This window comes from Colius striatus, chromosome 3 (assembly GCF_028858725.1).
Source record: "Colius striatus isolate bColStr4 chromosome 3, bColStr4.1.hap1, whole genome shotgun sequence".
NCBI classification, from domain to species: Eukaryota; Metazoa; Chordata; class Aves; order Coliiformes; family Coliidae; genus Colius; species Colius striatus.
In genome coordinates this window covers 20,002,560-20,013,478 of record NC_084761.1, presented here as the reverse complement: position 1 = coordinate 20,013,478, position 10,919 = coordinate 20,002,560, and the positions used below count along the sequence as shown (strand labels likewise).

At 40.7% G+C, this 10,919-nt stretch overlaps 2 protein-coding genes across 3 annotated transcripts; both read left to right on the top strand.

Moving 5' to 3' along the window:
* Window positions 1–241: 241 nt before the first annotated feature.
* LOC104551535 (interleukin-8) lies at window positions 242–2,598 on the top strand. 2 transcript variants are annotated; one of them, XM_010203763.2, is made up of 4 exons: window positions 242–305; window positions 467–602; window positions 1,347–1,430; window positions 2,037–2,598. In XM_010203763.2, the coding sequence occupies exons 1-4, from the start codon at window positions 242–244 to the stop codon at window positions 2,065–2,067; spliced, it is 315 nt and encodes a 104-aa protein (XP_010202065.1). In that variant the 3' UTR covers window positions 2,068–2,598. The 2 variants fall into 2 exon arrangements, with proteins under 2 accessions (XP_010202065.1, XP_061849660.1); XM_061993676.1 differs by lacking the exon at window positions 2,037–2,598 and having other exon boundaries at window positions 1,347–1,460.
* A 2,108-nt stretch (window positions 2,599–4,706) lies between these two features.
* On the top strand, window positions 4,707–7,903 carry LOC104551534 (interleukin-8). The gene is made up of 4 exons (XM_010203764.2): window positions 4,707–4,899; window positions 5,685–5,823; window positions 6,855–6,938; window positions 7,523–7,903. Exons 1-4 carry the CDS (start codon window positions 4,836–4,838, stop codon window positions 7,596–7,598), a joined length of 363 nt encoding a protein of 120 aa, XP_010202066.1. The 5' UTR covers window positions 4,707–4,835; the 3' UTR covers window positions 7,599–7,903.
* The last annotated feature ends 3,016 nt before the right edge of the window (window positions 7,904–10,919 follow it).

The window sequence follows — 10,919 nt, the reverse complement described above, 5'->3', positions numbered from 1 at the left end:
GAAATTTTGTGGTAATCTAGGGAAAGGGGTTTACCCACTCACCTGTGACTCAGCTCACAGTAGCATCTTACAGGTTTGGAGTTTCCAGTGGTATGACCCACCCATGACGGCAGAGTGTTCAGGGAAGGCCAAGGTGGTATATAAGCACCGCAGGTCTCAGAGCACAGGCACAGGCCACTCTGAGGCTGCTGCAGCTACAGAACCAGAGCCGGGGTACACAAGGAAGAAACACTCTTGTATCATGATGGGCAAGGCTGTGGCTGCTGTCCTGACTCTTCTCCTGATCACCATGGTTGGAATACAAGGTAAAGAAATCTTGGCTAAAGTTCTCCTAACTAGTGCAAATGCTGTGCTGTCTTAAAAGTGCAGCCAATAACTGTTTTAACACCATAAGCTAAAGGAATTATGGTGACTCTTGTAGAAGCAGTGAAACAGTCCACCTTTTTCTTTCCTTTTTGTTATACAGGCAACGCCCTGCCACGCTCGGCAGTTGAACTCCGGTGTCAGTGCATAGGCACACATTCCAAGTTCATCCATCCCAAGTTCATTCATAATGTGAACCTCATCCCCAGTGGACCTCACTGCAAGAACGTTGAAGTCATGTAAGTGCTTTTGCAAAATCCACTTGATTACTTAATAAGAAGGAAACAGATTTTTTCATCACTACAGGATGATGTAATTGTTCTCTGAAAGATGTAAGAAGCCAGTGGGCACAGCTAGTCAGAATGCAGAACAGTAACACGCATTACTCTTACAAATGATACACTACATGTAATCAGTTGCATGTTGTTTTTGCCAATTCCTGCTTTTCAAGCACCCCATGCAACGTTTAAACCTAAACTTGCAACCATCAGACAGCAAATAACTTCCACCAGAAGTTATTCTCTTTCACTAAGAAGAGAATTTAGCTCATGGAGCCATGCCGAGCAAGTGATCAAAGTATAAATTTTAACAGCTGGGTCAAAAATATGATCATGTTTCTAATTAAGTCAATGAAAAACCTACCATTAGAACACAAATGATCCGATCACAATTCTAGGGCTCTTACTGTAAAAAAATTCCTAGGGGCTGGGCAGTACAGTTTCTGAATCAAGATGGAAAGAGTTAACCTTTTGGTTAAACAACATTAGGAACACAAAGAAAGCTGGGGGGAAAAAAACAAACAGATATGAGAAGATACAAAATCATTTAAATACCCCAACTTTATGTTAGGCTACAGCCTCAACAGAGACAGCTTAAAGGAGAACATGTAAGAGTACACCTGGAATGAGGTTACGAGAGAAAAAGGAATTTGCCTTGGCATTCACAAAGTCAACTTTTTCCCTTCCCTATTTTCTGTGTTGCAGAGCTACCCTGACAGATGGCAGAGAAGTGTGCCTGGAGCCCACTGCTCCCTGGGTGAAGCTGATCATCAAGGCAATCCTGGACAAGTGAGTCATTTCTTCTCAACCTGTATTTTAAATGAGCTAGCAAACACATACAGTGTAAAGAGTTCCAAAACTCTATATCCTTAGGTAGTTACTATTGTTTGTGTTTACTACTTGGGACAAACAGTATGATTGCTGTGAGCTTTAGTTACAGCATGAGGTTCAATCCCTTCCTCTGCCACACACCCCATGTAAATGTTAGCTACATCTCTTGTAAGGCACAAGCATATGGAAATCTGCAGCTCAGGTGCTCAGGAAATCCAGGCATTAACTAAGCAGCTTCCACTTGCTTACAAATGTAGAAAGCAACAGTCAGTTTTTCAAAACTAATAGCATTTTGAGGAGTGAGTGAAAAATCAAGCCCAAGAGGTGTAAAATGAAACATCAAACTATGGAAGCCCACAGTTAATGGAGACTTGTGAAAAGGTCACAAACTACCAGTGTGCCTTAGGCTCAGTAACAGCTTCTAAGGGGTTGAACACACAAGCACAGACCCTGTGGTGGATTAAAAAAACCTAGTGGTGGATTTCATCTGATTCCAGCAAATGATACCTTTTCTGTGGAACAGTTCTAATTGCCTCCTTTTCCATTTTCTTTCTTTCTTTCTAGGGCAAACACCAAACCTGACACAGTGTCCTAGGACAAACAAGAAAAAAGTCCTAACCCTTCCAGGAAGGCAAAAATGGGAGAGATGTTAATCCAGCTTCTGGCAGATCAACTCCTTGTGCCTCCTACATTCACACTTCTAACAGCATTTTGTAGTTAGTCGACAATAGCACTTTAAGTCTTTTAAAGAGTTCTCTTTATGTAGGAGAGAAACCATTGACATCAGAAAAGCTGGCAGAAAAAATGTCTTGTGAAGGGAGATGGAGATGATTCTTGAGTCATTTTTACTAAACAAAGCTGGACAAAGCTGGCAGTGCCCTTCCAACAGAGCTTTCATGAAATGACACCCTCCGATTTTGTTAACTGTTTAAGAAAAGTCCAGTGACTCCTTCTCTCCAGGAAAGCCTGAATAGGTAGCATCAACTGTACCTGGGTCACTGGCACACAGTGGGATACTGACCGTGAGAGGAGAGCTTGCAAAATTAAGGAACCAAATTCTAAGACATGAAGTTTTATGCCATCATTTTCAAGGTATTGTAATACCATCTTCTGGTTAGACACTCACTCCCCACACTTTATTTATTTATATATTTGGTTTAATTTATTTCTACCTTATTTATTTATTTACTTACTTACTTACTTGTGATTATTTATTTAATTTCACGTAAGAGTGTCATTGATCTTTGATATTTATTTGTTTGTTTATGTGAAAGATCTATGTTTATGTACCTAATAAATGCTTGTTGAAATGTTTTCATTTCAATATTGTGAGTGACTAATTTTCTTATTGAAACACAGACTTGAAAAAGTAGATGCATTTTCTTTCATTTTGTATCACACCATGGGTTCTCAAAAGGGCAAGTGGCAGCTGAGTTGGGGGGGAAGCTAATTACAACGAAAATTCTTGTCTGTGGTGAGTGCAGATGGTTTCCAATAGGAAGAACTTTGAAAGTTATCTACTTTCTTCCTCTTTTCTTGCCAGACTCAGTGATAAAATTCACAGATAGCACATAATGAACAAATAGTGGTTAGTCACAGAAATTCCAAGACCGTAGCAGTGGTGGTGTTGGGACAGCACATGAGCTGAGAATCTGGCACCGAATAAGGTTTTCCATTAACTTAAATAAGCAGGGAAACCAGATAAACACTAAGGAAGACACTGAGCATCCTCCCTAATTCTAGTGAGGTGGGAGGACTACAACATCAGAAGAAATCCTAAGAAACAAAGCTTCAGTTGTAAGGCCACACATCTGCTCGTAACACAGTGATTTACAGAGGAATGGTTGGAATACAAGTAGCAAACACTTCAGAATATGAGAAAGTTGAGCAAACATTTTAATGTTTGTTTTGCTTTGGTCTTTTCCACCAAGGAACCACTTCATACTCTGCACAAATGGCTTGTGTTTGGTCATTTTGCAAGACAAAAAGGGAATTTCTGGTGCTGTTTGAGCAAACTGTTGTGGAAGATAACAGCTATTCCAATTGTACTTTGCTCCCTATCCACACCCCTGCCCCTGTCCCACAGCACGGCATTACACAGCCTGCTAGGCCCCATCCTCAGAATGTGAAGGAAATAAAGGTTCTCAAGAGGACAGTTTTTGTTCAAACTTGGCTAACACCATCAAACCTTCCTGTTTTCTGATCAATTTTTACAAGCTGTCTTCTTTTAGAGATCTAGTTTGTAGAAATACCATCCAAGAAATACCATCAAGATTAACTGCCATCTCCCCTGAACTCAGTACCAAGGCTTTCATTTGGCAGGTTCCTCTTTCTCAAAACTCAATTGTTTTCTTAACTTTACTGAAATTCACCTGGATGATGTATTTTGTCAGATCACAATTTGGTCCAGTTTCTTTCCTTGAGACTGCCTTCTGTTCACCTCACAAAAATAAGAAAATGTCATATCACAACGACTAAGCCACACATTCTAGGAACTAGTTCCTGATGAATACTTGAGAGATTTCACTTATGACATGTTTATCTTCTGTTTTAAACACCCATGATTATTCTAGATACATGAGGTTAGAAAGAAAACCAAGCAACTTCCAAACTGCTTATTTTAATCATATCTATTACAGCTCTTACTGTCAGATACTTTCTTTTCATCTTTAGAACAAATAAAATTTTCAGAACAGCTTAAGTGACTTAGATGATAATGCCTCAGACATTTTAAGCTCATCATTTCTTGTTCAATGACTAGGGAAGCTTTTCAGTACAGAATTAAGCATCTAAATCCCTTTTAGCCAAACATAGAATGGCAATATCCTTTCAGAGAATAATAGAAACTAGTTATGTCTTGCTTTCCTAAGACATTAATTAAATAACTTCATTAGAGTCATACCAGATTCAGAACAGAATTTTGAAATTCTGAACAGAAATTCTACACTCAGAAAGGGGAAAAAAAAAATCTCTTTATTTTGGCTTAGGGGTACATCTGGTAACGCTGTATTGATTTCCAAGTGCAAGCTCTTGCAAGTGCAAGTTGTTGCTTGAAACTAACATCACATGAAGAAATGCAAACAAAAAGTGATGGAAAATAATCACAATTAAATCAGTAATTATAAATCCACTGCAGCAGAAGTAAGTTGGGGAATTCTGAAGTGCTGCTGAAGGGACTGCTCAGATGTGCATTTCTTATGCAACCCTCTCATGGATTAGGAAACCTGTGAGTACAGAACCCACATGTGCTGAAGCGCACTTGTCCAGCACCTTGGTGGTGGGAGTGCACCTTTCTGTTATAAAATCTGATGGGAAAGAGAACCAGAGCAGGACATCTATCAAGAAGAAACCTTCTGCACTGCAATGGATAGCAAATCTCTTGCCACTGCTTTGGTTCTCTGCCTGGTCTTACTGGTGGGGTCAGAAGGTAAGACAATGATTTCTTAAAAATCACATAACCAACAAATAAATATCCGTATACAAATGCAAGTGAGCTTATGCTACATTAACGTAGACTTTCTGCAAGAGATGTGCATCTTCAGTAAGCTGGCATTCAGAAAGAAAAAGTATCATTTGTATTTGCATCTGTTAGGATGCTGTGGCCATTTCTGGGGGTAAAATATGCTTCTGTCAGGAAATGAGTTTATTCACCTAACCCTATCTTTTAAGAAATGTTTAAATTAAGACAGGATCTTTTTTCTAAACAAGTCCATATAACTCTCTGTTTCAAAATGACAACTTCCTCCGGTTTGTACTTTTATTCTTGGTAGGCAGGTCAATGACACTGCTTCCTCAAAGCAAGAATTATGCAATTTGCAGAAAAGAATAAAGAATATAAGCAGATGGTCATGGCAAAAACTAATAATTAATATGTGGACATAATCCATGATGCTAACCTACTTTGCTCATGTGATGCAATTTAGGTGTAGAATCTGGCCAGGCACAAATGCACTATGAAAACATCAACATATTTTCACTGAGAGGTGTAAGTTTAACTTGAAACGCATCTGCACCTCAGCAGCTCTGAAAATAGAACTGCTGCCACTGTGACGATGCAGTTAATTTTATCTCAAAGTCTTACCTCAAAGTCTGAGCAAATCAGAATGTCTGAGTAACAGGAATAAGGCTGAAAGAAGGGAATACTCTTGGCTTCACAGGAGCAAAGAACGAGATTGCTCATTTGCCTAGACATAACTTATTTTTGTTCTACAGGTAAAACTTCAGTGAAGACAAAGGAAAAAGGCTTCCAGTGCCTGTGCATAAACACTCATTCCAAGTTCATCCCTCCCAAGGCTATCCAGAGTGTGAGACTAAGCCAAAGAGGACCTCACTGCAAAAATGTTGAGATCATGTGAGCACTTGTTCAAAATAGAGTTTTGCTTTCAGTGGGAGGAAGTGGCTTGGCATTTCACACCCTAGTTATTTATTTACTTTAGGTGGAATGCTAAGTGTAAGGTATTAGGCCTTTTATCTGAAGGAATTAACTGATTCTCTGCCGATGTTACAAGCTACTTCCAGACAATAGTTAAAACCTCTCTAAGGTAATGTCTTAATTATGATCATCTTCAGAGCAGAGAATTAGATTGTCATAACACGTTCAGGGTACAAATAATAATTTAGACAATGAAGAATCAATCAAAGATACAATCTTGATCCCACTGATATGAATTCAGATAATTCCTATTAACTTGGTCTGTATGTGTCAAAGTTTGAAACATGGCAAGTTATTCCCTGTGTCAGAATTGCATATTAACCCTTTTCCTGTGCAAGGAGTGTGGAACTTAGATTGTAAAATCCATGTGAGTACAAAGTAAAAGACACCATAAGCTCCATTTAGAATTGCATCGGGAACTACTTACATGAATTGCATCAATGCATTCCCGTAAACAAAAGAGAGCTTTCAGGATTCATGCTTTCATTATGGTTTCATAAGCAAATAACACTTGTACAATAACACCTTCTGTGCAGCATCATGTGTCATCCAGTTCCACTTTACTAGTAACTGGCAATTTTAGCCTGACTCGATTTAAAAAAAAGAAGCGTTCAAGATTATGAAGTTCCTGAAAGATCTGCAAAACTATGACCAGACAGAGAACAGAAACTAAATAAAACATTTATCAGGCTTGTTAAAAAGATTGCATCATAAGCACCTACATTGACATAATTCATTAACAAGACAAATGCTTGAGTATTGAAAAAGTATAGGAAAATCATTTGCCTCTGGTTCCCTCAGAAATGCTAGCTGGAAAATATCAAACAAGTTTAATAAACAAAGTTGGTACTATGTCCTCCAGCCACTTAATTGGCTAAGAGAAATTTCAAAACATCAGGACAGTGGGAGGCATCCACATAGTCCTAACATCTTTATTTCCTTCTTGGCAGAGCTATGCTGAAAGATGGCAGACAAATATGTTTGGAACCCACTGCACCCTGGGTCCAGCTCACTGTAAAGGCTATTTTAGGCAGGTAAGGTATTTTCTTTACTAGAACATCTTCAGCTGAAAGCTACTTTTGGAAGGCATATTTTCATTTCAGGCATTAATAATCCTTTCCAACAGTTTTCTCTAAATCTATATTTCTAAATGTCTGAGGATTAAAACCATTTTCTAGCTTTGAAATCTTCCTTTTGTGTTAAGTCACCCACAAGACCACAGTTATGATGTACCTAAACATCAGCTGAGAGACAGCATAATCTGGGTACATGCTTGACACTTACAGAAATAAAGCTCTACAAGACCCACTTCCTCTTTCCTTGTATAATTCACAAATACAGCTGGTATTTCTAAGCTTATTAGCTTTCACTGCTGTAAATGTGGACAATCAGGACTCTACTTGGCATAATCTGGACACAGGCAGATGGAAGTCCTTTCTATTGAAGTAGCACTTGTGTAAACACAGGATTTTTTAATCTTTGCACGTCAACCGGTTGATGCAATTAAAAATATATCATCAACTTGTGAGCATCTGTTGCTCGCCCCCATAGCTTGTATTAATGGTAATTGTTTCACTAATAAATTTCTGAATTCATTTTATACTTCATCTAATTACAGGACCAGAGAAAATATTGGGTCACCAAACAAAGAAAAGTCAAGGAAAAGGAGACTTTGGAGTTTTTCAAGGACATGAAATAAGAGGAAAAACTTGCTGATGAGAATGTCAAGGAACAGACTCCCCTTCTGCTACATTAGCACATTTGTTTTTCTTTTTTTCCCTGAGAAGGTTGCAGTTTCTACTTATTTTCTTTGCTGTGTCTATCTCTAAAGCTCTACCTGTGATGGATCAAGGAGTTCAAGCTTAATTAATGGGTTTCAGTGCTGTAAAGACAAGGATAAACAAGAATAAATTAGTTACCCCAAAATGGCCTTACTTACAGTAGAAATAGAAAGGATACAATTAGTTAAGCACATGAATAAAAATATAATAAGGAAAAATCTGTGTAGCTTTGAAGGAAATCTTCTTTCATGCACTTGCCACAGGTGAAAATAAGCCTATGGATAAGGAAGATCTATAGAACTAAGGTCAAACTGTGTCTCTGAAATCATTTTCAGGAACCTCACCAAACATTAGAAACAATGGGACTAAGAAAAAAAGTCTTGGAAATGGATACATAACAGGTGAATACAAAGAAATAAAGGACTGAATAAAAGGTCAGGGTTTTTTTAATAAAGACGTATCACATAGAATCATAGAATGGTATGGGTTGGTTAGAGATCATCTAGTCCAAGCCCCCTGGTCAAGCAGGTCCATCTAGATCAGGTCACACAGGAATGCCTCCAGGCAGCTTTTGAAATCTCCAGAGAGATTTCACACCCTCAGAGGAGCCTCCACACCCTCCCTGGGCAGCCTGTGCCAGGGCTCCCTCATCCTCACAGTGAAATAGTTTTTCCTTATGTTTAAATAGAACTTTTTGTGTTCCAGCTTCATCCCATTACCCCTTGTCCTGTCACTAGATACAACAGAAAAAAGAGAAACCCCAACCTCCTGACATCCACCATATAGATATTTCTAAATATTAATATTTGTTAAGATTTGTAAATACTCTGCAGTCCCCTCATATCCAGACTAAACAGCCCCAGTTCCTGCAGCCTTTCCTCATAAGGAAGATGCTCCAGTCCCCTGATCATCTTGGTGGCCCTGTGCTGGACTCTCTCCAGCACTTCCCTGTCCCTCTTGAGATGAGGAGCCCAGAACTGGACACAAGACTCCAGATGAGGCCTCACCAGGGCAGAGTAGAGGGGGACAACAACCTCCCTTGACCTGCTGGCCACACTCTTCTTGATGCATCCCAGGATGCCATTGGCCTTCTTGGCCAAGATGTCACATTGCTGGCTCATATTTAGTTTATTATCAATCAGGACTCCCAGATCTCTCTCTGCAGAGCTGCTCTCCAGCAGTTCAACCCCCAGCCTGTACTGGTGCATGGGGTTGTTCCTTCCCAGATGCAGGACTCTGCACTTGTCCTTGTTGAACCTCATGAGGTTCCTCTCTGCCTAACTCTCAAGCCAGTCAAGATCTCACTGAATGGCAGCACAGCCTTCTGGGGAATCAGCCAGTCCTCCCAGTTTGGTGTCATCAGCGAACTTGCTGAGGGTACACTCTGTCCCCTTATCCAGGTCGTTGATGAAGATGTTGAACAAGACTGACCCCAGAACCAATTCCTGTGGAACTCCACTGGCCACAGGACTCCAGCTTGACTCAGTTCCATTGATCACCACCCTCTGGGCTCTGTCATTCAGTCAGCTCTTGATACACCTCACCATCCACTCATCCAAGCCACACTGCCTGAGCTTTCTGATGAGGATGTTATGGGAGGCAGTGTCAAAAGCCTTGCTGAAGTCAAGGTAGATGACATCCGCTGCTCTCCCCTCATCTAGCCAGCCGGTTATGCTCTCATAGAAAGCTATCAAGTTGGTCAAATATGATCTCTCCTTGGTGAATCCATGTGGACTTCCCTTGATAACTATCTTTTCCTTCATATGTTTAGTAGCAACATTCAGGATGAGTTGTTTCATCACCTTTCCAGGGATGATGGTGAGGCTGACCAGCCTGTAATTTCCCAGGTCGTTCTTCATAGAATCATAGAATGGTAGGGGTTGGAAGGGACCTTTAGAGATCATCTAGTCCAACTCCTCTGCAGAAGCAGGGTCACCTAGATCAGGTCGCATAGGAACATGTCCAGGAAGGTCTTGAAGACCTCCAAGGAAGGAGACTCCACAACCTCTCTGGGCAGCCTGTGCCACTGCTCTGTCACCCTCACAGTCAGATAGTTTTTTCTTATATTTAAGTGGAACTTTTTGCCCTTTTGGAAGACTGGAGTGACATTGGCCTTTCTCCAGTCCTCAGGCACTTCACCAGTCCTCCAGAAATGCTCAAAAATGATGGGCAGTGGCCTAGCAACCACATCCACTTGTTTCCTGAGCACTCTCAGATGCATCCCATCAGGACGATTGACTTATGAGTGCTAAGCTTGCCCAACAAGTCTTCAACCCCCTCTTCATCCACCACAGGCAAGTCCTCTGTTGTCCAGACCAACCTACTATCCTTGCTGGACTGGGTTTCCTGAGGGCTGGCCTTGGCCGTAAAGACTGAAGCATAGAAGGCATTTGGCAGTTCTGTTTTCTCTGCATCCTCTGTCACCAGGGCATCCTCTGTGTTCAGCAGCTGGCTCACATTCCCCCTAATCTTCCTTTTGCTGCCAATGTACCTGAAAAACCCTCTCTTATTTTCCTTTACTTTTCTGGCCAGGTTTAATTCTAAAAAGGCTTTAGCCTTCCTAGTTGTAACCCTGCATGCTCTGGCAATGTTCCTATACTCTTCCCAAGAAATCAGGCCATGTTTCTGCCTCTCATAGATGGCTGCTTTCTCCCTGAGTTGTCCCAGCAGATATTTGTTCATCCATGGAGGCTTTCTGCCTCCTACATGGTTTCTGCTTTCCTACATGTGGGGACACAGTAATCCTGAGCTTGGAGGAAGTGGCCCTTGAATAACCAGCTCTCTTGGGCACTTCTACCATCTAGGATCTTATCCTATGAGATTCCTCTGAGCAGGTCTTTGAAGAGGCCAAAATCAGCTCACCTGAAATCCAGGGTCACAATCCTGCTTGGTGTCCTCCTTCTTCCACACAGGATCTTGAACTCTTATCATGTCATGGTCACACCAGCTTGTGTGAGGTCCTGTTTGGTTTGGCATATCAACAGCTGGTTGGGGGAGGTCATTTGCTATGAGCTGAAGTATTCTGATTATACTAAACGAAGGATACTAAAAAGTAGGCTCAACTATGAAGAGCTGCAGAAGGACCTTAGGAGACTCACCGAGTGGACAATAAACTACCAGATGAAGTTCACTGTAGGAAGTAGTGAAAATGATTGACATAGGAGGAAAAAACTACAAAGCTCGCATAAAGAAATGAAGCAATCTAGGCTGGCCATTAGCACATAGGAGAGATCA

Bases quoted from the DNA above. Each gene is read 5' to 3' on its own strand.
- LOC104551535 (XM_010203763.2), top strand. From the start codon at position 242: ATGATGGGCAAGGCTGTGGCTGCTGTCCTGACTCTTCTCCTGATCACC. The intron at 603-1,346 runs GTAAGTGCTTTT...TCTGTGTTGCAG, and splicing joins TGCAAGAACGTTGAAGTCAT to AGCTACCCTGACAGATGGCA. The intron at 1,431-2,036 runs GTGAGTCATTTC...CTTTCTTTCTAG, and splicing joins ATCAAGGCAATCCTGGACAA to GGCAAACACCAAACCTGACA.
- LOC104551534 (XM_010203764.2), top strand. From the start codon at position 4,836: ATGGATAGCAAATCTCTTGCCACTGCTTTGGTTCTCTGCCTGGTCTTA. The intron at 5,824-6,854 runs GTGAGCACTTGT...CCTTCTTGGCAG, and splicing joins TGCAAAAATGTTGAGATCAT to AGCTATGCTGAAAGATGGCA. The intron at 6,939-7,522 runs GTAAGGTATTTT...ATCTAATTACAG, and splicing joins GTAAAGGCTATTTTAGGCAG to GACCAGAGAAAATATTGGGT.